At 41.7% G+C, this 26,527-nt stretch overlaps 1 protein-coding gene across 7 annotated transcripts in view; it reads right to left on the reverse strand.

Annotated features, from left to right (window-relative positions):
• Nucleotides 1-345: 345 nt before the first annotated feature.
• Nucleotides 346-26,527, reverse strand: part of MYH11 (myosin heavy chain 11) — a 281,015-nt gene continuing 254,833 nt past the window's right edge. For 6 of the 7 annotated variants that reach the window (XM_063934369.1, XM_063934371.1, XM_063934372.1 and 3 more), the window contains 17 exons: nt 23,816-23,987; nt 23,289-23,501; nt 21,629-21,773; nt 21,339-21,545; nt 21,110-21,214; nt 20,856-21,008; nt 18,480-18,728; nt 18,183-18,395; nt 17,764-17,976; nt 17,459-17,620; nt 17,126-17,254; nt 16,934-17,022; nt 15,444-15,567; nt 15,159-15,367; nt 11,851-11,959; nt 9,635-9,807; nt 346-1,448 (listed from right to left, as the gene is read on the reverse strand). In XM_063934369.1, the coding sequence (XP_063790439.1) occupies nt 1,307-1,448; nt 9,635-9,807; nt 11,851-11,959; nt 15,159-15,367; nt 15,444-15,567; nt 16,934-17,022; nt 17,126-17,254; nt 17,459-17,620; nt 17,764-17,976; nt 18,183-18,395; nt 18,480-18,728; nt 20,856-21,008; nt 21,110-21,214; nt 21,339-21,545; nt 21,629-21,773; nt 23,289-23,501; nt 23,816-23,987 (2,807 nt within the window). In that variant the 3' untranslated portion in view covers nt 346-1,306. Of the gene's footprint in view, nt 1,449-6,579; nt 6,613-9,634; nt 9,808-11,850; nt 11,960-15,158; nt 15,368-15,443; nt 15,568-16,933; nt 17,023-17,125; nt 17,255-17,458; nt 17,621-17,763; nt 17,977-18,182; nt 18,396-18,479; nt 18,729-20,855; nt 21,009-21,109; nt 21,215-21,338; nt 21,546-21,628; nt 21,774-23,288; nt 23,502-23,815; nt 23,988-26,527 lie in introns of all 7 variants that reach the window. The other variant, XM_063934375.1, reaches the window with a different exon arrangement.

Consider the following 26,527-nt stretch of genomic DNA (forward strand, 5'->3'; position numbering starts at 1 on the left):
CTTCATTATAGGTAAAGGCATTAGCCTTAGCTATAGTTAGTAACTGGATTAAAAGATATTTTCTATATCAATATGTTGCACCTGGTAAAAAAAAAAAAAAAAAAAAACACATTGGAGACCCTGCTGTATTGTTTAAAGGGGATAAAGCAATTGTGACACAAAATAAAACAATATAGCATGTATTTATTGCTCAATTGTTATTCATGATAATAATTGTGTTGTGTGTACTGTTGAATGATCTTGTAATTAAATGTTGCCCTTTTTTTCCCCCTTTCTACACCCCAAATGTATGTACATTAAAGTCATTATTAGCAAAGGTTTAAAAATCAATGAACACATCTCATAGAGCTTGCAATAAAATTGAACTTTATTAGAGAAGCCAAATCAAAAGACCTTGCACTTTAAAATAGATTAGTAACACAACGGGCTGGATTAAGAGTCCACTATAGTTAAAATCAAGGAAACACTCTTAAAATACCCTCTTTAATGATATCCCTAGAATATGTGCAGCGAATAGAGAAGACCACTACAATGTAATCTGGTGCTTTATACTTGTATCAGTGGATGTGGCTTTGGCACAATCCGGGTGCAGTAGGAAACTGTGTTAATACATCTGGATTTATTTTAAACAAATTATCTTTAATGTTTGTGATCAGAAAGGCACTTAGTGCATGAAAAGTTAAAAAAAAAAACCAACAATTAAGAAATCTTGAGCATTAAGACACTTGTTTGGACACTGGATCATAAAAGGACGCAGACTCAAAATATAGAATCAATTCCTTTGTGTCAGCCAGTGTAATAAGGGGGAAGGGGGGGGGGGGGGGGGGGGGGAGGTCAATATAACATTTTGTTAAGTTTACAGGTGTTTATCTCATGGACCACATGCTACACCTAATATCAGTGGCCTGTTGCAGACTTTACAATCTTGTGATTTGAACATTGAAGAGACAGGATTCAATCTGCCCAAGAGGTAAAAAGTTCAGCACACGATTACTGCCTGTGATGCAAGCTGGAGAGCTGAACATTTTGTCCTCTTTGATACATAAGTGCTTGTGGCTGCCTCGTCAAATGCCTGGCGACCGTTATTGTGCATTGAGCAGATTTTTTAATTTTAATAGGAGCATGACCTTCTGCATGGGTTCTGTGCTGCTGTAGTTAGTTGGCACCGTTTATTGCATGTGCGCTGGGAGGAATGCTCTTCATTGCCGGTGCAGCCTGAAACACTGTTGCAGGCATCTCGGGGATTGAAGGGGATAAATAAACTTGTGATACAGTCCAAAGGCACGTGATGTGACAATGAGTAGCATTATTCGCTCGCTTTTGTTCCGTTGTAATCTGTTTCTCGCGTTTCCACATCCTCTTCAGACCCATCGCCTGCGTTATCTACAGCTCTCCTGTTTCCCCCGGATCGTCGAGGAGGGGTGAATGATGCGGGTTCATTCCCCCGTCTGCCAGGCATAAGAACAACTGTTAAACTCTCATTTATTCACAAATACACTATTTTAGACTTTGCTGCCGGAAAACAGAGGAAACAAACATTTACAACGCCTGAATCTCTGTCACCGGCAATCAGGATTTAGGGGGATATTTATCAAAGCTTGAAGAGAGATAAAATGGAGAGAAGTAAAGCAGTAACCAATCAGCTCCTGACATTTGTCAAGCACAGCCTGTAAAATGAGAGTTAGAAGCTGATTGGTTAGTGCTTTATATCTCTCCAATTTACCTCTCTTCATGCTTTGATAAATACCCTCCTTAATATTTAAAGGGATCTCAGACCTTTCATGGCTGTCGCGTCCTAATTTCACTGATCAGCAGAAAATCCTAGGGTTTAGAGTATAAATTGAATATCTGTCCTATTTTTTTATCTGTTTAATTAAAATCTTGTGAAATATGCACCTTTTTGTGTAGATAACAGAGGGTGGTTCTACATCCAACCTGTATTTCTATGGCTAATTATATAAACTTTCTGTGTATAACAAGTTGTATGAAAAGTGAATATGATGGAAAATGATGCATACATATGATTAGATTAGTAAAACTGCCCTTTTCAAGTCATTCTATTTATTTTTCTTATGTGCCGCATTTACCAGCGAATTACACCATTTATTCCCTAATCCAGGAGAGACTGACTTTTCATTGAGCTATCCCTGCACTTTAAAACTAGTTGACTTGTTTCTGCCAATAAGACACAAGTCTAGGTCATTCCTCAGAATTACCAGTTCATACAGTTCATCAGGCTGCTGATGCTTTGAATCATAGAGGCTTATTTATCAAGCTTATTGTCATAAAATTATGTAGAAACTGTAATTTCCCTACTATGTACTAATAGTGTAAAAGGCTAATTAGCGCTACAAACTGAATTTTCCGAGTTTGCCACCATTGGTTTATGCCATCTTCAGAAGGCATAAACTGCTTTATGCCTATGGCGGCATTCTCGCAGGAAAGGGATCGTCCCACAGCCTCCGTCCGGGTCCAGAAACTGGCACTGTGCCCATATATAGTGTTCTCGCAGCCACTGTTCCTGCAAGTTACATTTAGAAAATAGAAGGGAATTTTTTATTAAAAAAATAAAGTCTGTTGAGATATAGGGCCTAATTCATACCTGAACGCTGTCGTGCAAAGCAGCTGATTATCGAACGACTGAGCATGCGTATGGATCGTAATGAGCAGGTGCAAGGCCAAACAGCGAAAAAATTCTGCTTTTTTTCTATCGCTAGGCGTACGCAGCTTGAGTGACAGAAAGAGAACGTTTGAGGGTGGTAACTGGACGTTTTCTGAGAGTGACAGGAAAATGCAGGCATTCCCAAGCATTTTCAGGGCGGCCCGATCACGATCAGCCTTTTTTACGCACTGTTGGAGTAAGTCCTGGGCTATGCACAGACTGAAAAAAATCATTAGATGGTGAGTGGGTTACGAACGGATTTGCAGCTGGCCGGTGTTTGCAAAGCTTTCCGCACGGCATATGCAGACTTGCACGGGGTGGATTTTCACTCTGGCTGGGTAGCGACTATCCGATGGCAAACCTCTGCAAATTCGCAGAGGTGCGATCAGGTCTGAATTAGGCCCACAGACTGTTAATAATCGTAGTACTGCCATGATTATTAATACATAGGCCCCTTAGACTGTCCTCTATTCATAGGGGTATTATTCCATAAGACGCTAAGGAGCCCATTAATTTTTATTTCCTGAATTTATAGTATGGAACCCTGCGGCTAATTGAATTGACCCCCAAGTATGCAATAGTAAACCGTAACAGTAAATGTAATGTCAATTATTTAGTGATCAGTGACTCTATTTTATTTTTTTCAAGTGGAAATCCCCTTTAAATATATGTATCTGTCTCAGAACTAGTAGAAAACAGATACAATGCATATATATTGTACACGATCCCCCTGTAATAAGGTAGAAGTGGATTAGTGTGGAAGTACATTCATTTTGAAAGTGACAGTATGTTATAATATTTAGTCTTACGTTATGGCCTAGTTTAAAAAAAAAGATACATTTACTGCATGCACTCTGTATTTGATGATAGTCATGTTACTGGGTTGTCCATGCAAAGGTGTATTCCAATGCAGTTAATAGTATGCAGTATTAGCGGGATGTCTTAAGGCCCCCATCCACTAGTGCGATATGGCCTGTTTTTATGCGATTGAGACGAATTGCTGAGACGGATTGCATGAAAAGTGTAACATCGCATGTCCTTTTCGTGCGATTGCGAAGCAATGCGCGTTCCCGTATACCTCCCATCACAATCGCAGATCATATGTGCTGCACGTTATATTGTATCTCAATCACACAGAAATAGGTTTAATAACATTAGATTGCAGAAGATAAATCACATGTAAACAACACACTCTAGTAGCAAATCGCAATCGCAGGGCTCCTGGAAGCTCCCGGCCAGATCACAGGAAAAATGGATCCAGCTTATTGCTGAGATAAAACTCCCTAGTGGATGGGGGCCTTAACGAGTTTCCTTATCTCACATATCATGGCAACTAAAGTTGTTGGTAAAATAATAAGGTTTAAAATGAGCTAATACCTGATTAACAAGACTGTGTTCCTGACATTATTTATTATCAGCAATATTTCAATCGTTTTTTGCTGTGTATTATCTAAAAGTCTTATCCTTGGAAAACTAGATAGGCATATTACTTCCATCATTTGTTTCTGTGAGGTTTTGTATATAAATAGTGGATAACTAAAGCCCTACTTTTCAGTTTGATATTTTACCATTGAAGTTGCATGGTTTCAAATCAGAGGTAAGTTTAGTATTTTCAGCAATTCATTAAAGCAAACTGTATTTTATAAAGAATTCAGTAATGCTGGCCATATCCTCACAGTCTCATATTAGTCAGGCACCCTGGATAATGTGAAATGCAGTAAACTTAACATATTTTCTAAAGATCTGAATAAAGTACATGGGGGGGAATTCAATTCCAGGTGAAGACACAGGCCAAATCAGTGTGGCAATAGCCACACTTTTATGGCATTCTGATCTTGCACAAAAGTGGTCACAGCCCCATAGGGAAGCAAGCTCTTTTGAGTGAAGGGTGCGGGATGCGGTGCCGTTGCTGGGGTTTAAATGACATGACAATAGCAATTTGCATCCCTCGTCAATTTGAATTCCCCGCCTAAACAGGGGCGGATTTAGGGGTGAGAGCACCCCTAGGCACAACAGTAATGGCCTTTCCCCACCTGCCTAATTTTATTATGCTTATTGGTTATAAGCCCTCATTTGATAGCCACTTTAACAGAATAATAAAACAAATACTATGATTGTTTTTATTTTGAATTTTGTATACATATTAACTAAGTAGGACAGCTTACAAGGGCAGCATGTGCATGTCCTACACACTTACACTCATGATGGCATATGGTACAGTACAGTGGAAATATTTTTCAGTTACTAGTACTTATTGGGCTGACAGTACCAACAAAAGCATCCAAGTGCTGCCCCAAAATGAGTGCCGCCCCTAGGCAAGTGCCTCACGTGCCTAATGGGAAATTCACCACTGCCCCTAAATGTTTTTGTGTGTTAACACCTTGGATCTTAGCTGGTGCTTTTCAGATCACGTTTTTTAATGCCTAATCAAGTATCCCCAACAGGTCGTGGATTGAGGAGAATTCTACCGAAACTGGATTATTTTAGAAGCAAAATGCATAAGTATTAACTTAATTTCTACCCTATTTTACTCGGAATGCACTGTTCCTCCAAGTCACTATTGGGCATATGACTACTACTGCCTGCAGATAAGGAGTGGTTGAATGTGATCACCCTTTCATTTGATTGATGTTTGCATAAAGTCTCTGACACAGCAACTTTGGGCACTTAAGCAGGGACATGTTGTAAATAAAGTTTGTCTTGCTCAATTTTGCCGGTGCTGTACTCACAGATTAGAGAAGTGTGATGCCACAGACAAACAGGAAGACAGAATCAGCCTTCAAATCATTCTTATGGTCACACCTCCGATAGACATATTTGGCTAGTTAAGACTATTTCCCAGCTGAGTAAGTGGGGACTGTTGCTACAGAATGTCCTATACTCTGATAGAACAAGCTGTTCCTGCACTGAAGCAAAAAGGTAGATCGCACCTAGTCCCTACTACTCATTCCTGACCTGAGTCAATTTAGCATGGCAGTCGCTCCGAGAATGTTCATATACAGTAATGTTAGTTTCTGCCTATTACATTGAATGCCCAGATAATGTCAACATAAATAGATTGTGTTATGCTGACATAACCCGAATAACTCGAGCATTTTCAGAGCTTGTTCAATGTTTAGACTTTTGCTAAGTAAGAATTTGTTTTGGGTCTAAGACAGTTTCCAAACTCCATTGCAGTCCAGGTTTTCAGGATATCTATGCTTGAGTCCAGATGGTTAAATCAAATTGACTGACTTACTAATTAAGTCACCTGCACTCAAGCATGGATATCCTTAAATCCTGGACTGTAATGGGGGAGTTTGGGAAACTCTACTCTAAAACATAACGTCAAAACACCAGGGATGAAAATGGCCTTTGAATAATCCAGGGTGCCTGGATAATGTTAACATATAAAGAATATGCATCTTCCAACAATCTCTCTTTTTTCCCCCCAACAGTTGCTGTTTTCCCATTAAGTACAGTTAATTCTGCCTTAATAGTGCTCATCATCATGCATGATTGAGACATTCCAACATGACAATGGAGAGACTGACGTGTGTTAAGTTAGTTACGTGCCATATACTGTCTGAAGTATGTATATATAAGTGGGGAACGTTAGTCTTCATAATATAAATATTCCCTTATGAATTAGATGTCCAAGCCTTCAGATTTTGCAGGGAAAGGGTGGGTGTTTAAAGACACATTGCATGTTTCACATTTCCCAACGTATTACTCCAATTGTATCTTAAAAGAATGTTTGGAAAAGTCATTTATTGTTTTCATAATGAGCGTACTCTTTCTGTGTTCTAAGCACGATCCTCTTTTATGTGGTTGTCCACAAACTTGGAGCTTGAGACATACAATGTGTTTTTAAAGTAAAGAGCTTAAGGTGGAAATTGCCCGACCAAGAGGAGCTGCAAAATTGAAGGCGTTGGTACCTGCTTAGTCATTGCGTAGTGTCCTGTGTCCCTCTGAAACAGAAAGTCTGCAGCTGTTATACTAGCACATCATAAAGAAGAACAAAATACTGTAAGTACAATTACATTCAAGTACACATTCTTTTGTATGTATGCCCTTTATGCTGCATTGTGCCACTCTTTATATCAACCTTTGGGAAAGAACACATGAACATCATAAAACAAACAGTTCCTTCACAGTATGCCTTGCTGCAATGTAATCAAATTCAGTCCTATAACCGGTCCTTACAACAGTTCAATTAGAAAAGATGATTCTTTGATATCTTAGACTGGGTGCACATCAGACGATATGTCATCCGATCCCACAGGTCGGGGCAAAATATCATTCACATCACCTGATGTGCACCTGTGAGTGCGCGCTCCTGCCCACCGATATTGGGGTTCTCATATCTGATGTTCTGCACATTAGATGTGATGACCCGGCGGCCAATGTTATGCATTCTATATGCGGCTGTGAATGATTTTTCGTTCAGTGTCGTCCGGGAACCACATTGTTTTGATGTGTACCAAGCCTCAGGGCATGATTCAGAGATGTAAGGAATGCCGATATTTATGGAGCTGATCAATTATCGGCCAACTGTGCATGCTTCATATTCGCACTGCACACTTGCCCAGGTACCGTAGTGATGTTTATTTGCAAAATGATTGACAGGGAGTGTTTGGGGAAGGTATCGGGGAGTGGCAGCAAAAGCAGGAATGTCGCAACCGTTTTCGGGGCATCTCAGCCTACAACTGGGATCTTGTATGTACAAAACATGGCGCCAGCAGCTCATTTCCTGCAACCATTCTGCGCAACCACAGGATTACTCAGGGATTTGATTATGGAAGGATCTGTGACCACTGCTGCGCTTTGTATACAGTTGCTGGGATATGCGGTGCTGCCAGTGGGCATCTTAGTATATTTCCAGGTAGCGCCAGCATTAGCAGAGATTTGCCCATCCGCTGCATATGGTATCGCAGCTGCAACTGTATTAGCTACATCTCTGATAGAATTACAAACTGATAGAGAATAAAGCAAATGTTCCCGTCCCACCTTGTGTCACCTGGGAGGGATTCCCTTGATATCTAGCAGCTCTTGCATGACACAGATCACACTGCCATCCAGTAAGTGCAAAAGCATGCAGCCAATGGGTGGAGAGACAGAGCTCTGCCCAGGATGATTAGCATAGTAAAGAGGCGTGACTTCCATTTCTATCAAGGTGTAGTAAATAAAAAAATAGTAAGTAGACCTTCCCTGTGATACCAGGTTCTCTATATGTGCTAGGAATATGTTCCAGTAAGGTACTTCTGGGCCTGCAGTTGATCAGAGTATACGCAGTATCTGTTCATTCACTGACCCGACTCAGCCACCACTGAGTGACTGACAGGCGCTACTCCCTGATCACATGCTCTTGTACCATACTTGGCTACTCTCCCACAATGGCCAGGAGATTATGCTCCCGGTCCCCCGGGTAAGTGGGCAATATATCTTGCACATGGCATCATAAAGATATATAGTATTAATCAGTATAGGACATACTGTAGCTTAACCATGGAGTCAGTACAGCACCAATTTCTAACTATGGAGTAGATGGGGGTTCTTATCTCTGATTAACTCTCCTTATTATCCTTTGTTAAAATGAATCAGGAGATTGATATATCATATACTGTGCCCCTGATGGTACTATCATACAGATTCCTATGTGGGCAGCTCAGATGTGCTGAAGATCTCCTGTAAAATAAACACCTACCCTAAAGAATTTCATAACCAAATATAAATATTTCCCAAAATCAATAGGTACATTTTTAAAAAACTATTTAATGTTTTTAGATTCACCTTATTAATTCTATGGCTGATCAGAGATCGTAATGTAAAAGCCTATTGTGAGTCCAACCAACGCATCAATGTCACACTAACTTGATAACAGTTTCCAGGGGTTTCAGTTCCATTAACAAGTGTAAAAAGATGAATAGCTCTGTGGTTACAGTATAATGTTTGGTAGAATTTTGCTTGACAGAAATACTTTGTTACTATTTAAACTTCATGTCCTCTACCATACAAGGTAAAGTAAAGGACAAGATGTTAGAGAACTTTGGCACAGTATACTGGCACACTCAATTCCCCTGATAATGTGGTCTAATAAGGGATTAGAGTGGCCACAGCGTAGAATAATAAACAAATATGTCCTAAAATGCCTTACAACTTAACCATCTGATATATAATGCCATTTCATCTCCATTCCTGTTCCCACGCTTGGAAAGGTCTTTTGTTTTCATCTCCCAGAAGGTAGATGAAGGAACCATTACATACCATAAATACAGGGGCATCTATAGAACTCATAGCAAGTTGCCTGATTAGAAGTCTTAGCTCATTGCCTTTTGTTGTTTAATTTTCTTGTAGTTATAGCAGCACAACTTGTCTTCTTTAGCGGCTATGGAACTACAAGTTCCAACATGTGTTTAGGTGACCATGGTGCAGATGTATTAAGCCTGGAGAAGTGATAAAGCAGTAATAAGTGCAAGGTGATAACGCACCAGCCAATCAGCTCCAATATGTAAATTGACAGTTAGGAGCTGACTGGCTGGTGCGTTATCACCTTGTACTTATCACTGCTTTATCACTTCTGCAGGCATAACACATCTGCCCCATGTATGATAGGGATTGCAACCTTATGAGCCACAGTTGCCCATGTAATAGAATGGCTGCAAAAACAGTATTCCGTACTGTGCCGTCACTCCGGATATTAGTAACTAGATAAAAATGACTGCATGTAAGTAACAGACATTTCAAAATTTTATATAGGTAAATGTATAAAACATTAAATCATGCGTTCCTTTTCTACAGAAGTTTTTTTATTTTTTGTCTCGTTGACTATGACCTGAGGGCCTCCACCGTACCAATGATAGATAGATAGATAGATAGATAGATAGATAGATAGATAGATAGATAGATAGATAGATAGATAGGATATCAAGCATAACATCTACAGCCTTTAGCAGAAAGAAGCTTGGAAATCAGGAAATTTGGCTCTCTCACCTGAGTTTGCTCTTAAGCCCACCAAGCTCCCTGGTCAGTGCATCGTTACTCTCAGTGGCTTCATCCAGCTCTCTCTGCAATTTCCTGCGGGAAGCATTGAGTCGTTGTGTTTCTTCCTCAGCCTCCTCCAGCTGTCGTTTCAGTTGTTTCTGTCTTACATTTCCCTTTTCAGCCTAAAATGAAGAAAACATGATTGTCCACAGAACTCAAATATTGTCCAGAGCCTGGATGACAGACAGAATAAGTCCAGATTTACATGTCACATTGGTCAAGGAATATCCTCCCCTAATCATATACACAACTACAATGCCTCAGTGGAGGTTCTTTTACACTCTCAATGTGAATGTACCTATCCTCAGGAGAAGTCTCTGTAAGATAGGATAGCATCTCGGTGGACAGATAGGGCAGAGATGCAGTGCAGAGAACAAAGCTTGTTTCACAATGCACAGCAAGTGTTTTGCACCTTCTAAATGTACCTTTATTGAGCTCACTAAAGTTAGCAACAGTGACAGCCTATGACTATACCAGGTACGCTCCATACATTTTACAATGCACTCATTTTCTTTGATATTATTCTGCTTGTTGCAGTAGGCTTTAGATGTTTCCTGATACAATATGGCATCAGTCAAGCCAAAACAGCATAAGATCTCCGGTGACTCGGTCGCGCGAGTATCACTAGAAGGCGTAGAATGGAGCTATTCAAATGTAGCTCCGTTCAGGCACAATCTGCTCCCAGTGTCTACATTTCAGCTCGCACCCGACGGGGGTGGCGAGCTGAAATGTGTGAAAAGTGATCTGTTTGAGCGCCCAAACAGCACTTTTCCCGATTGCTCTCTTTAGTTTAGTCGGGTTTAGCCACTTTACACGGCTAAACACAAACTAATGGGCGCGATCAAAGCAATAGGGGACATCAATTGTATAATGCCCCCTATAATCTCCCGTCACTTTAAACTTGAGATCGGGGACGATAACATTTGAATTCTCCCCCCAAAATTGTGCGTCTTAGTCACATGAGTGAAACCACTGGGGGAGACACAACTACTCTGCTAGATTACACTTATCAATTTCATGTGCAACATTTGTATATCTGTATGAGAATGATTCTGAATCTGTGTAAGAAGTGCTACGATGCTGATGCTGTGTTTTTTCTCACGCCAAGATCCGTTGTGCTTCATCTGTGACTTTGTACGTGTTTAAAACTAATTCCTGTGTGGTTAAAATCACAGCCAGGCATCTCTAGTATACACTGAGTGGCATTTCGCTGTGTCTGCAATGGGAATAAGACAAAGACGGTACGCTACTCCTCTCGGAGCGGCTTGCACCATATAGTGTATATATGCTAGGTGTATGAGATCACATCCTATATAAGAAAAGGCTAACGCTGCTCCTCACCTCTATGGGGGAATTCAAGTGTTTTGCGTGCCAGCAGCCACTAGATGGCACGTGACGGAGCAATTCAAGTGTTGCTCTATTGGAGTGGGCACAGCCACCGGCGCTGACATTACTGTTCTATTGTGCCATCTTTTTGATGGGCTGGTAACTATATGATTCACAAAAACATTATACTGTAGCTCCGCTCCTATCCTAACATATGAATTGCTATAGCTTTAAACCATGTGTATTGGGGATGCAGTTAAGTTCACGAAGGACGGGATACCGGCGGTCGATATACCAATGCTGGGATCCCGAAGAACACCACAAGCCCAGTGTCTACATACCGTCGCTGCTTGGGATACCGTTATCAAAATACGGACAGCCGGAATCCCGAATGTCCTTCCAGTGGGACGCTGGTTAGAGTTATGGGGAAGGTTAGGGTTAGGCAACGGGAGGGAGGGTTAGGTTTAGGCCCTTAGAAGGGAAGGTTAGGTTTGGGCACCAAGCGGGGAGGGTTAGGTTTAGGCAGCGGGGAAGGGAGAGTTAGGCACCACTGGGGAGGGTTAGGTTTAGGCACCCACAAGGGAGGGTTAGGGTAGGGGGCAAGGGAGGGTTAGGGTAGGGGGCAGGGGAGGGTTAGGGTACTTTACAGGGGGCACTCGGGATTATGATGGTCGGAATGCCGTTGTCGGTATTCTGACCGTGGGCATCCCATCCATCGGGAAATCATACTGAACCCATGTATTGATGAACACTGAAGGAATCCTTTAGTACTAGAGAGCCTAGAAGCTCACACCTAAACTGGTTGCAATGAAAGTGCCACTACACTGCACAGAGTTTACCTGTTCCTTGAATTGCTCGGCCTGCTTTCTCTCATCTTCAACTTGCAGAAGAGCCTCCTTAAGCTTTTTGTCTTTTTGGCGTAGAGATTTCACTGATGTCGTCTTGTCTCTGTAATAAGGGAAACAGATCCCTAAGGTAAACTGTATGAGATGAGATTAAATGCTTATGGCTGCTGTAGAAGAGCACAGAAGGTGGAATGGTGGTGACATTAACATTTTTAGTTATAAGTGGCACACCACCTAACATGTCATATGGTCTTGGGAGTCAACTTGTGTAAAATGATTGGGATAATAGATTATATCCATCCCCTGCATGATTGAAAAATTCCTTGCATAGACATGGTAAGTGACTGGGGCAGCACAAATATTGAGGGTGCTCAAGAACCCATAGCCCATACTGAGCTGACTGCTATGGGTCTAGTTTCATGCTTTATTTTGCTCAGACACTGCAAGATTATAGTATATTGTTATCCCGTGACTCAAATGTACATGGCTTGCTAGAATAAAAGGGTTTTCTCACAGCATTTACTATTATCAATTTTAAGCCTTACCCCTTAGAACCTTAAACTCTGTATTTTGCCTCTGTACTGATCCTTTGACCATCAATTAACAATGATAGATTAAGGGGGGAATTCAATTAGTCGCGGGTCTTACTGGGTTAAGTTCCTGGAGCTATTCAATTATATCCTGCATCCTCCATATCCCGCTGTAAGCACTGTGCCTAACGCACGGTAAGGCATAGGTTCAGGGTTAAGTTGCTGGAACTATACAGTTACCATGTAGAAAGCACCTCCTAAGGGACTTACCAACAGGCAGTAACTGAATAGCTCCAGGCTCTACACAATATAGAAATTGATCATTAGAGCATAACAGCACCTAATAAAGTGATGTTAGAATCTAAGCTACTTGTGTCACTAAAAACGATACAGTCTCTTATAATCAGAACACCTTCAATCCTGGGCTGTCTCTACCCATGGCCAGGTCACCCCCATTTTACCGAAATATTTCTGCTAAAGACACCCAGCTTACTTTGCACTCTCATCACCATATAACTATCAGACAGAATATCTGTATCTCGGGTTAATGACTGCTTACCTCTCTGGGGCAGATTTATTAACATTTATTTGTATAAAATAATGTGAAAAAGGGAGTTTAGTAATCAGATCACATTTTCCATACTTAGAATGGGAAATGTGATCTGGGAAAATTAAAAAAAAAAAACAAGTAAAAAAAAAATATTGCAGTGAGCCATGTGACGATAATGCTATCTTCAGATAACATTATCACAGGGCTAACTGCGTATCCTGTAACCCTGCACAGTTTTCTCTGCGGGCAGAGAAAGCTGTGCAGGGACCTGGCCAGTGTGATAGGCTATGGGTATATGCAATTGCGGTCGAATTCCCGAAAATGTTGAAAAACGGGACATTTTCGCCCCCCCAAAAAAATCGACAATGCAATTCAGTACTTTTCGTCAAAAAAACGGACTTTCCAAATTCGACTTTTTGAAATTCGACATTTGACAAATTCGACATTTCTGCAATGGTACAAATGCGGCATTTCGACAAAAGTATATTCAATTGAAGATTATAAATTCGACAACAGTGCTTTTAGACAGTAAATTCGTCATTTTCAATCCGCCTCACTTTGCTGGGGGAATCTAATAAAAAATTTTAAAAACATGTTGTTTTTGTGTTTTTTTATTGGTAATAGCATATCTATTTATATTAGAAGGGATTAGGTACTTGGTTTGTCTATTTAGGAGGCACAAGCAGCCCTTGGATGGGGGGGGGCAGCCTCGGGCTTCACCCCTGGCCCTTGGGTGGCTGGGGGGGGGACCCCTTGATTGAAGGGGTCCCCACTCCTCCAGGGTACCCCGGCCAGGGGTGACTAGTTGGGTACTTAATGCCACAGCCGCAGGGAGTGGTATAAAAGTGTCCCCCTGGCTGTGGCATTATCTGTCCAGCTAGTGGAGCCCGGTGCTGGTACAAAAAATACGGGGGACCCCTACTCTTTTTGTCCCCCGTATTTTTTGCACCAGGACCAGGCGCAGAGCCCGGTGCTGGTTGTTAAAATACGGGGGATCCCCTGTCATTTCCCCTCCCGTATTTTGGCAACCAGGACCGGCTCAAAGAGCCCGAGGCTGGTTATGCTTAGGAGGGGGGACCCCACGCCAAAAAATTTTGGGTTTTTTTCACGGTTTTTTTACATTTTTAAAACTCGAATCAAAATCCAACAATTGGCCCGTTTTTCGACAGCGGGACTGTCGAATCCGTTTTTTATTGAATATGTCGAATTCCGGCACCCGCCGGCCGGAATTCGACGGTCGAAATGTGTCGAATTAAAAAACGGGCGAAAAATTGCCGCAATTCGCCCGGAATTGCATATACCCCTATGTGTGTACGATAGATACACAAGCTGATCACTATGGAAAAAAAATACAATACAAATGACTATCTCACTTCCAACAAGGCTTTAGTTACTTTATTCTCTGCATTGGTATTGCTCTAGATGTCTTGATCTCTTTCTCTATCGTTTGTACTTCTTTTCTTTGTTCTCTCTCTCTTTTTACCCAATCTGCACTATTTGAAGCGCTTAATTGTATTTAATTCATATTATTGTTTTGCTCACCCTCTATGAGAAGATAATCTCCTTTCCTATATTACCATTGATAGAAATCTCCCCACTGTGCATACATGCTAGGCCCTAGGACCCTGAGAGGTCTGTCTTCCAACTTGATGTACAGCTGCACCATGTGACTGCAGTCATCTTGTAGTGACAGTAAGATTGTGTGAGAAGTGACATGGTAGAGACTCAAGTCTCCAACTTAGCTCTAGAGAGACCAGTAATTACATGCTGGTATAAATCTGTTTCAACAATCCTGCACCACTACCTGCAAGCAGCATACACTCACCGGCTGGTGATCTCTAGAGCCCCCCTACACTGAAACTTCGATCCATGAGAACCATTGTGTATACAACAGGGAGTACGGCTGTACCTGTTATACTTCAATAAATCATCACCACTGGTTAAGTAATTGGGCTGTACATAGTTTGAGTCATCCCCTGGTGTGTGCCTACTATGTAACAGCACCTGCACACACATCATTCCCAAGAATCTTTACAATACTGAATAAACACTATTGTTTAAAAAAAACACTTTTCTTGCTGGACTTTAGCATATAGTCATCCAGTTGTAAATGACTGCCAGTGTCTCTTCACCAAGCCTTTATAACAGGATGCTGGAATTGTGACTGTCCCTAAGTATACTGTGTCATCCATAGATATCTGCTACCTCATGGCACTACCTACCTGGCTTCCTGCTCTAACTGTTCCTCCAACTGAGAGATTTTAGCTTCCAGAGCAGTAATGGTGGATTTGAATTTGGACTTGACAGTGCCCTCCATTTCTTGCAGTTTGCTCTTGAGTTCTTTGTTCTGTCTCTCCAGCTGCTGGCGTGCACTCTCATTCTTCTGTGCAGTGCTGCGCTCAGCCGCCAGTTCATTCGTCACTTGTTCTGCCTGCAAAAGAGATGGACATGGTCTATTGCAGCCAGTTTCTTTCTAATTAAATGAAAAGCAGGGTCGTGGTATCTACCTGCTGCACTGCTTTCCTCATCCTGTCACTCATGCCCTCTATGTTAGTCTGCTCCTCTTCCAGCTCCTCTTCGAGCTGAGAAATTCTGGCTTCCAGACGGCGCTTGTCATCCTGTAGAGCGGATCTAAGCACATGACATGATTCTATAAATGACTGTTATATTATTATTACATTATATTATTGAAATACTTACATATTATTAAAATTCATATTACACTTGTCATATACCCCTTTCACATCGCATAAATAACCCAGTATCGACCCACTATATTGCTGGGTCAACACAGGTCACTGTGTGATGTGAATGGGGCCATGGAGAATTCCCAGGTCGCCTGACCTGGTAATTCAACCCGGGTTATAAGAAGGGTTATTCCCGGGTTGAATATCGGGTCAGTGGCAGTGTGAACAGGTTCCTGGGTCGATGCGACCCGGGACCCGTTCACGACACAGGGAGAGGCAGCGCGGAGATGAGCTCATCTCCCAACGCCGGCCACGCCCCAGCTGCCAGCTCCGCCCCCCGCTGCTATGGCAACCCGACTCGGCATATTGCCGAGTCAGGAAGCCTGCTGTTAGGGTCCAATGCAGGATCCCGCCCGGAAAGGACCCGTTGCCAATTCCCTGGTGGGATCCGGCACTGGCGATGTAAAGGGGATAATAGGTATCTCTGTAGATTTAAACTGATATCTTCTTAATCTTATTGCTCATGTTATAAACACTGTGTTGGCGGGTCTTTACACTTTGTAGGATATTCTTCAACACTGTATGTCAAATAAAACTAGAATTCTAGTGTGCCTATGCTAAATTATATGAAATTACGGATTACCTATTTACATTCCCTTCCTATTTTTCTCTTTGGTTTATTTGTATATCTACCCTTTACGTTACAGGATATACTTTCCGAGAAGTGTATAATTTGTTTTCTGTGCCTTATCAAGTTAAAAGTTAATAAAAATTTTCAAAGTAAATATTAAAGAAAGATTGGACTGGCTGACTGTATACTACAACATCATATTGTACTGTCTGTTGTGTATATTTCAAGGTCATTTTCTTTAAGATACTGTACCTGTGCTCCAATTGCTTGTGTTCAAAGACAACGAAAAAGTTATACACTTGTATTGTGGGTCAAAAAAGCTTACTGCTATAATATACATTCCGTACATACTACTAGAAATCCCTCCCCTTCCAGGAGGCATAAGGCTAAATTTAAGACTATGGCTATTGTAGGATACCAGACCTGAGAAACTGTAGAAACTTAATAAATAGTTTAACCATGAAGCCTAGGTGCAGCGCCTGTATATTCCCCAAACCAGAAATGTTTTATTAGCAAGAGTAAATATGAGAATACTCTTTCTCAGCACAAAATGTTTTGTGTGAAACTTAATACAGAGTGTTAACTGCCAAGAAACCACCTCCTGAATTTATACAATGGTAAGAGGTTCCACTTTAATCCAGAAAGTCTATAATAACTAGGCCACTGGCATTATCCTTACTTTCCAGATGCACTTCCTGCAAGTTCTTCTGCCAGTTCCTCCTTCTCCAAATCAGACTGCTTTCTTGCTCTCTCAGCAGCAGCCAGTTCCTAGGAGAATACATGCCATCTATAAGGTTCTGGAACTATTAATAATGTGTTCTCATGCAACAGTTGTTTAGTTTTCCTTCAAAGAAAAGACAACATATTTCACCTCTTGTAGTTGCATAAGTTCAGCTTCTAAGCTCTTGGCCTTCTTCTCATTCTCTCTTGCGGTGGCAAATATCTCCTCCCTGGCGGCACGAGCATCATCAAGATCTCTTTGGAAGTCTTTCGTCTGAGCCTGAAATATATGAAACATTTGATAAAAAATCTGCATATTTATTATGTAAGTAGTAATGCTACCTCAATTACAGTGATTATTGATATTTTATTTGCATATTGCTCACAGATCACAAGATGAACCTTTTCATCTTGTACTATAAAACATCCACAATAATTCTATGGCTATAAATTGTAACTTTATAGCGGTTCTGATTATACTAACCTGTAACTTTCTAAGTTGTTTGATAGCTTCATCCCGACCTTTGTTGGCAAAGTCAACTTGTCCTTCTAAGTCCTTAAGGTCAACTTCTAACTTCTTTTTGGCTGCAGCTGCTGCGGTTCTCTGTTTCCGCTCATCTTCCAGTTCTGTTTCATACTCATGAACCTTGGAAAAGGAAAATGTTGATCACCCAGGTCGGTCATACAATGAAAAAAAAAAATCTTCTAGTTAACAAAAATCGCAAAAAATCCCCGTGATCCACTAATGTCCAGTAATTCAAACTGAACTAAGCCATAAAAATGTATTACCTGTTTAACCAGCTGTCTCCTCTTCTCCTCATTCTGCTCATCTCTAGCTTGTAAATCTCTTTCAAATTGTGCTTTCAGGGCCTGCATGTTGACTTCTAACCTAAGCTTGGCGTCTTCTGTTGCTTGAAGCTCATCTTCTAGCTCCTCTAACTGTGTCTTCATCTCTTCAACTTGTTGCTCCATGGCTCGCTTGTTTTTCTCCAAATCATGGACCTGCAGGGAAATAATCATAAAAACCATTTCCACCATTAATTTGCATATTAGAACTTGGGTTACACTAGCTTTGTATCTATGAATTCTGATCTAATATTTGTTAATACTTTATATAGAAAATAAATAGACTGCCAGAGGATGACCAAGAGCTTTATTTATAAACTGGTCATCATTCATCAACATGTAGTCAGGAAGGTGTTACTTACATTCTTGCCTACATCATCCTTGGAGCTAACCAAGTCCTCCATCTCAGCCTTCAGTAGTTTATTCACTCTCTCAAGTTCTTCTTTGGATTGTAAGGCTTCATCAAGAGCTCTGGCCAGGGATAATGCTCTAGTTTCCTTCTCTCTAGAATCCGCCTCAGCTCTGTCTCGCTCATCTGCAAATTTTGAAGAGATGTTTTTCTCCTCTGCCAACATCTGTAAGAAAGAAATGAGCCAGATATTCATAAAGACAAAAAATGTATATAGAGTGCAATTTCAGTTCCATCTATTATAACACACCTGGTCAAACTTCTTCTGCTTTTTCTCCAAGCTGGACACAAGTTGGCGTTGATTATCCAAGTCCACCACAAGATCATCAAGCTCCTGCTGTAGCCGGGTCTTGGTCTTTTCCAGTTTGTCATAAGCAGCAGCCTTTTCTTCAAACTGTTGGGTCATGCCCTCAATGTCTCTCTGGAACTTCTTCTTGCCTTCTTCCATTGCCTCTATAGTGGCAGTAAACTCCAGCATTTTCCTCTTGGAATCTGAGAGCTGAAACAGGAGAGTATGGTTTGTATGACAAGCTAAGTAATTAATGTATATTTAATTACCAATATATTTGTTACCAATAATTAGTCATCAGCAATGCTTTGTTTGTGGCGGCCTACAGTCCAATAAATTCTAAACATGAACAGGTTTGCACATCACATGGGTCAGAACTTGTATTACTAGAGTGTGTTAACTTTATAGAATGTTTTGCTAACTTCATTAGCTCTACAACATTTGGGCAGTATGAGTACAACATGGTTGTGTCAGTTGTGTCATTTAAGCAGTACTAGTTACAGAGCAAGTACGAATTTAATAATGCCCATAATACATTTTTTTTTTCCTTTTGCCTTTTTGGAATAGCTGACACACTGTATAAAAAGACCCTATTTTGTTTGCAGTACCAGTTGCAGACACAGGGCACAGTTATAGATAACCCCATAACACATAAAGCCCATCATTTTTGTAAACTAGTAAAAGCATGGTAGTTCCTTAACTCCCTCAGTGGTTATTGAGCCCAGACACTCAATATGTATTTTAAGGCAGCTGCATCTGGATGACTGTCCATGTTTATTTCTGGATTTTATAAAAGAAACTTGTAAGATGACTGGGTTCTAATTGCTCTGGTAATTGGACTCAAATAAAAAGTTAGTGTGTGTTTACTGTTTACACATAATGAGCTACAAATAATACATTCCCAGGCCTATCTGCTGACATAGTGGCTGATTTGGTAAGCATACACACTTACCGACAGGCCGGTTGATGTGTTCTTCGTGATGTCTCAACTGAGTGGGCATTTGAATTTGCCCACCCAGCTGTGATGTCAGTCCCTCCAGCCAGTATATGGGCGGTGGGCAGGTCACCCGTACACACAGCCAGACATGCCAATATATCAGCAAGATATATCTACATCAGCTGTGCTGCAGGGCCAACTTGATAAGTCTATGAACAACGTCATCAGGGCCGGATTATATGGGGGGTGGATAGGGCGGTTGCCCCGGTGGCCCCGCACATTGAGGCCCTCCACACTAACGCAGACACTGCTCACTTGCTGGCTCACAGCCGCTCCGGGTCCTGGACTGTAGCAGGTAGCTCTGTGTTCACACTACTTGCCTGCTACAGCCGGCGGGCACTAGGACCCAGAGGGCTGTTGCCGGAGTCACTGCTACCAACCAGCTGAGTTACCTACCCGCATCAGTGCAGGGACCGGATGATACTGATGCTGCTGCATTAAGATCAGCCGGAAGCCTGAAAGCATGCTTCCACACAGCTGAAAGTCACACAGTCCAGCCAGAAACCCCTCAGCCAATCCACCCTTGTTGCAACTCCAGACCCTGCTAAGTAGCCTCATCATCTGCCGGGAGTGCTATGTTTGCACAAAGGTCCCTGTGGTGGCTACTGCAGAGCTGTATGGGTGGCCATTTCCTAAGTGCAATTTTGTTGGTGGGGGCCCCCACAAGCCTTAATCCAGCCCTGGAAGTAATTTACACGCACTGATGCACTACATTCAATGGAATGAGTGATATATATATATATACATATATATATATAGTGGGGGGGATAAGGGTACCGGCGACTAGTGTTGTTTAAAAATGCAAATGCTAAAACTTATAATTTATGAGCCAAAAAATATATAAAATTGAACAAACAGTTTTTTAATAACACAGAAAAAATGGGATAAAACATACAAGTTTTCCAAATATTGATAAAAACATAAAGGTCTTATATAAAAGGTAAGGAGTTCTGACTTAACTTAAAATAGGCAAGGGGGTCAATGCAGGGGAACCCAACGCGTTACGTCACACCAGACTTCTGGTATTTTTTGGCTCATAAATTATAAGTTTTAGCATTTGCATTTTTAAACAACACTAGTCGCCGGTACCCTTATCCCCCTACTCTATACTCCTTTCAGCAGTACTGTACCAGTATTGCAATCCTAAGGGTTGGCAGACGCCTCTAATAAGGTTTTGTGTGTTTTTAGCATTTTAGCAAACTTTTTACATATATTACTGAGACCATACCCCACAAGTGGCGCTGTATCATTTTTTGCTATATATATATATATATATATATATATATATATATAAGTCCCAGTCTTACACAAGAACTGTAATATTTTACTGAATCCATTACCTGAATATTTAGTGTGGAGATATGACGTTCCAGGTTCTGCTTGGCCTCCACTTCCTCATCTAGCTGTTCTTGGATACTGTTCCGCTCATCCTCTACCTGACGGAGCTTAGTGGCCACATTCAGCTTCTGTCGTGTCTCTTCTTGTAACAACTCCTACAAAACCAAATCCAGTGATTAAAGTTCACTCAGAATGCACATATCTAAGAATTTCCAATAAGAAGATATAGATATATATTTAAGGTAAAACAATTTGCCTGAGAGTCCTGGAGCTGAGATCCCAAACTTGCAACATCTTTGGAAAGCTTAATGGACTTGGTCTCTGCTTCGCTGAGTAGAACAGTAACGTTTTCCAGTTCCACCTACAGATAAAAGGACACTTGTCTTATGGTAAGCACTGAGACAGCATTGGCAGCTACAAATAATTGAGAATAAGGGTGACTGACGAGGAAGTGCTCCAGTTCCTTTTATTTTGCACTTTCCTACCTGTACTCGGTGTGATTTTTCTGTCAGCTCATTTCTGACCCGTTCCCCATCGGTGTACTTAGACTGCAGCTCTTGCAATTGGACTTCAAGTTTCTTCTTCTTGTGCTCTACCTCTTGCTTGGTCTGGTTTAGTGACCGGATTTCCACTGTGAGCTCAGAGTTGTCCTTCTCCAAACCTTGCTTGCTTTTTTCCAAGTTAACTTTAACCTAAGGGCAGGAAGTTGTGACCATGTTAAGTTACTTTGCAAATGAATGCCTCATATTTAGTGCTACAAATGAAGACACCTTACCCTTTTCACTTGTTCCAGTTGTTCTGTTATCTCTTCAACAGCTTGAGTGTGTTTCTGTCTCATCTCTTGGACCTGGGCTTCATGCGTTCTTGTCTCTTCTTCCAATGCCCTCTTCAATACTGTTACCTCCTGTTCTCTCTTTGCTCTGTAAGGCAATTATAACTTCATGCTTACTGTCTATGTAAAACACACTATTGCCTATAACTTATTACGATTATTGCTTTTATTGTCTATAACTATACGCATCAGTCATAGATAAACATTATGTTATAACAACACAAACAATAACGGAATTTTAGGGTTAGATTTACTAAGGAGTGGGTTGTCCAGCTGCCAATAATAGGAGCCATTGATGAATGCATTTAAAACGGCAATATAAAATAAATGCTAAACATGCCCGGTTTACCATTTATTGCTATTGTTATTTAAATCTACAATTCAAAGAAGCAAATGATTGTCAGCCTTGACAACTGGCTCCTTAGTAAATCTGACCCTTAGAGTAAGTGCCATGGACTGTAACTGATAGATGTAGATGGGACTTTTTTTTAAAAAAAAAAGGGTCATAAATACTGTATAGAAGAACCAGTTCTTGATAAGTCTTCAAAAATGGTTTTTGTTTTGTTTTTTACTTCAAATTTCAGTTAAGTATCAATGAGTAGGGGAGGATTGATTTGGGGAGAAAATGACAAATTGCTAATAGTTTGTGAAGAGAGACATGGAAAACGTAAGGATACTTAATAAATAATAAAATATAATTATTATGCTTCACAACCATAATCTGCTCAATGAATAGAGTAGCTAGTTTTAGAGAAAGCATCCCAAGTTTGATATTTTTAGTGAATACTCATACTTTATCTACTGGACATAAATGACATGTTGACCAACAGTGTCTCTATCCTACAGTAAATTGTAGATTCATGAGCATAATTATAGTGAGCAAATTATGATTTCAAGAATATTGTCCATAATTCTGATTGACCATTTGCATCTATCCATTAGACTTGAATTGTGTTGGGAAAAAGAAAAATCTAGGTTAATCATTGAAAGCTTGCATAATTCCATATAAAACCTAGATTTTTACCCCCTGTCAGGAATTATATGAAGTGGCAAACAAAAGAGGCAGAAGAATTCAGTGACAAATAGCTTTGCAAGAAGGTGTGTGGTTGGTGTTTAGGGAAACACTTGGAAAATTATAGTAAAACCATAGAAACATACAGATGGGTCCACGGTTATCTTGGCTAGTTTGCTGCGGATAGGCACAACATGGTTTATTAACATAAACCCTTCATCTATTGTTCTCAGCTGCAATACAGTACAGAGAACAATACAACAGGGGATTAAGTCATTACAGCAGGGGATTAAGTCCGACTGCCCAGTCTCAGTACAGGCCAGAGGATCCCACCATAATGAGTTGAGGGAATATGGTGGCAAATCACAAAAAGGTACTGGAATGCCATGTGCAAAACCAGAAATAACACTTCAAACCGCAATGTCATACAATGCCTAACGGGAGTCCATGGCAAATTCTTAAAGAAACTGGATGATATTGTCCTGTTTCTCCACTCACTCAACAACAAACATCCATCACAAGTGAAGTCTGTAAGAATATCAGTGGGATCCATAGCCTGTGCACACTGTCAGCATTGTTAGAAATACCCACCGGAGCTCTTGCTGTGTGGCCGTGCTGTCTAGAGTGTCCTCCAGCTCTGTCTTCAGGGCTTCTAACTCTTCACCCAAGTCTCTCTTTTGCTTCTCTGCCTTGTTCCTTGATGCTCTCTCTGACTCCAAATCCTCCTGGAGGTCAGAGATATGAGATTCCAACTCACGGATTTTTTTCAGCGCGTTATTTTTCTGGGCAGTTTCATCTTCAAGTCTACAGGTGATATACAATAAATATATGGTGTGAACAGATGTCAATAATAGCAAATACAGCAGTATAGTACCATCCTGTCTTATAACGCTAATACCGAAAGCCACAGATAATGAGCCTCTGCAATTAAAGTGAGAATTTAGCTAACAAATATCCTATTATTCTAGGATACATCCTGAAAACAATGACTTCAGCCTTCTATGTTTGTCTCTATATTACATTTCTAACCTAATCAGCTCCTCTTGTATTTAAACATTTATCCAGCAACCCTGTAACCATTGACCATCTTGCTTTGCTAGTAGGATATAACTTGTCACCTGGCGAGGGCAGCCTGTAGTTCCTCTTCTTTTTTGGCTAGCTGTAGTTTGAGTTCAGCAATCTGTGCTAGCAGATCAGCAATTTGTTCATTAAGGTCACTCGATTCTCCTTCCAGCTTTCTCTTTACCTTCTCCAGCTCTTGTCGGCTCTTCTCTTCTTTCTTTAGGCGCACTAGAACAAGGACAAACAGAGGTTACATTTGAATATATGGTACATACACGTGTTGTCTGCTCATGTCGTGCTCTAGGGATCTGTAATTGAAACATAGTAAGTATGTAGTTTACATATAATATATGTAGGTTATATACAATATTGATTAAGGTCCAAATCTGTATTTGTCACGAAAAAATAAGATTTTACTCACCGGTAAATCTATTTCTCGTAGTCCGTAGTGGATACTGGGGACTCCGTAAGGACCATGGGGAATAGCGGCTCCGCAGGAGACTGGGCACAACTAAAGAAAGCTTTAGGACTACCTGGTGTGCACTGGCTCCTCCCACTATGACCCTCCTCCAGACCTCAGTTAGGATACTGTGCCCGGAAGAGCTGACACAATAAGGAAGGATTTTGAATCCCGGGTAAGACTCATACCAGCCACACCAATCACACCGTATAACTCGTGATACAATACCCAGTTAACAGTATGATAACAACTGAGCCTCTCAACAGATGGCTCAACAATAACCCTTTAGTTAGGCAATAACTATATACAAGTATTGCAGACAATCCGCACTTGGGATGGGCGCCCAGCATCCACTACGGACTACGAGAAATAGATTTACCGGTGAGTAAAATCTTATTTTCTCTAACGTCCTAAGTGGATGCTGGGGACTCCGTAAGGACCATGGGGATTATACCAAAGCTCCCAAACGGGCGGGAGAGTGCGGATGACTCTGCAGCACCGAATGAGCAAACTCTAGGTCCTCCTCAGCCAGGGTATCAAACTTGTAGACTCTTGCAAAAGTGTTTGAACCCGACCAAGTAACAGCTCGGCAAATTTGTAAAGCCGAGACCCCTCGGGCAGCCGCCCAAGAAGAGCCCACTTTCCTCGTGGAATGGGCTTTTACAGATTTAGGGTGCGGCAGTCCAGCCGCAGAATGTGCAAGTTGAATCGTGCTACAGATCCAGTGAGCAATAGTCTGCTTAGAAGCAGGAGCACCCAGCTTGTTGGGTGCATACAGGATAAATAGCGAGTCAGTTTTCCTGACTCCAGCCGTCCTGGAAACATATACTTTTCAGGGCCCTGACTACGTCCAGAAACTTGGAATCCTCCAAGTCCCAAGTAGCCGCAGGCACCACAATAGGTTGGTTCACATGAAAAACTGATACCACCTTAGGAAGGAATTGGGAACGAGTCCTCAATTCCACCTTATCCATATAAAATACAGATAAGGGCTTTTGCATGACAAAGCCGCCAATTCTGATACACGCCTGGCCGACGCCAAGGCCCACAGCATGACCACTTTCCACGTGAGGTATTGTAGCTCCACGGATTTAAGTGGCTCAACTCAATGCGACTTCAGGAAATCCAACACTACGTTGAGATCCCACGGTGCCACTGGAGGCACAAACGGGGGCTGACTATGCAGCACTCCCTTAACAAAAGTCTGAACTTCAGGCAGTGAAGCCAGTTCTATTTTGGAAGAAAATCGATAGAGCCGAAATCTGGACCTTAATGGAACCCAATTTTAGGCCCATAGTCACCTCTGACTTGTAGGAAGTGCAGAAATCGACCTAGCTGAAATTCCTCCTTTGGGGCCTTACTGGCCTCACAGCACGCAACATATTTCCGCCATATGCGGTGATAATGGTTTGCGTTCACTTCTTTCCTAGCTTTAAATAGCGTAGGGATAACTTCCTCCGGAATGCCCTTTTCCTTCAGGATCCGGCGTTCAACCGCCATGCCGTCAAACGCAGCCGCGGTACGTCTTGGAACAGACAGGCCCCCTGCTGCAGCAGGTCCTGTCTGAGCGGCAGAGGCCATGGGTCCTCTGATATCATTTCTTGGAGTTCTGGGTACCAAGCTCTTCTTGGCCAACCCGGAACAATGAGTATAGTTCTTACTCCTCTCCTTCTTATTATTCTCATTACCCTGGGTATGAGAGGCAGAGAAGGGAACACATACACCGACTGGTACACCCACGGTGTTACCAGAGCGTCCACAGCTATCGCCTGAGGGTCCCTTGACCTGGCGCAATATCTTTGTAGCTTTTTGTTGAGGCGGGACGCCATCATGTCCACCTGTGGCCTTTCCCAACGGTGTACAATCATTTGGAAGACTTCTGGATGAAGTCCCCACTCTCCCGGGTGGAGGTCGTGTCTGCTGAGAAAGTCTGCTTCTCAGTTGTCCACTCCGGGAATGAACACTGCTGACAGTGCTAACACATGATTTTCCGCCCATCAGAGAATCCTTGTGGCTTCTGCCATCGCCATCCTGCTTCTTGTGCCGCCCTGTCGGTTTACATGAGCGACCGCCGTGATGTTGTCTGACTGGATCAGCACCGGCCGGTGTTGAAGCAGGGGTCTAGCCTGACTTAGGGCATTGTAAATGGCCCATAGTTCCAGAACATTTATGTGTAGGGAAGTCTCCTGACTTTTCCATAGGCCTTGGAAGTTTCTTCCCTGTGTGACTGCCCCCCAGCCTTGAAGGCTGGCATCCGTGGTCACCAGGACCCAGTCCTGTATGCCGAATCTGCGGCCCCCTAGAAGAT

Source organism: Pseudophryne corroboree, chromosome 7 (assembly GCF_028390025.1).
Source record: "Pseudophryne corroboree isolate aPseCor3 chromosome 7, aPseCor3.hap2, whole genome shotgun sequence".
NCBI lineage: Eukaryota > Metazoa > Chordata > Amphibia > Anura > Myobatrachidae > Pseudophryne > Pseudophryne corroboree.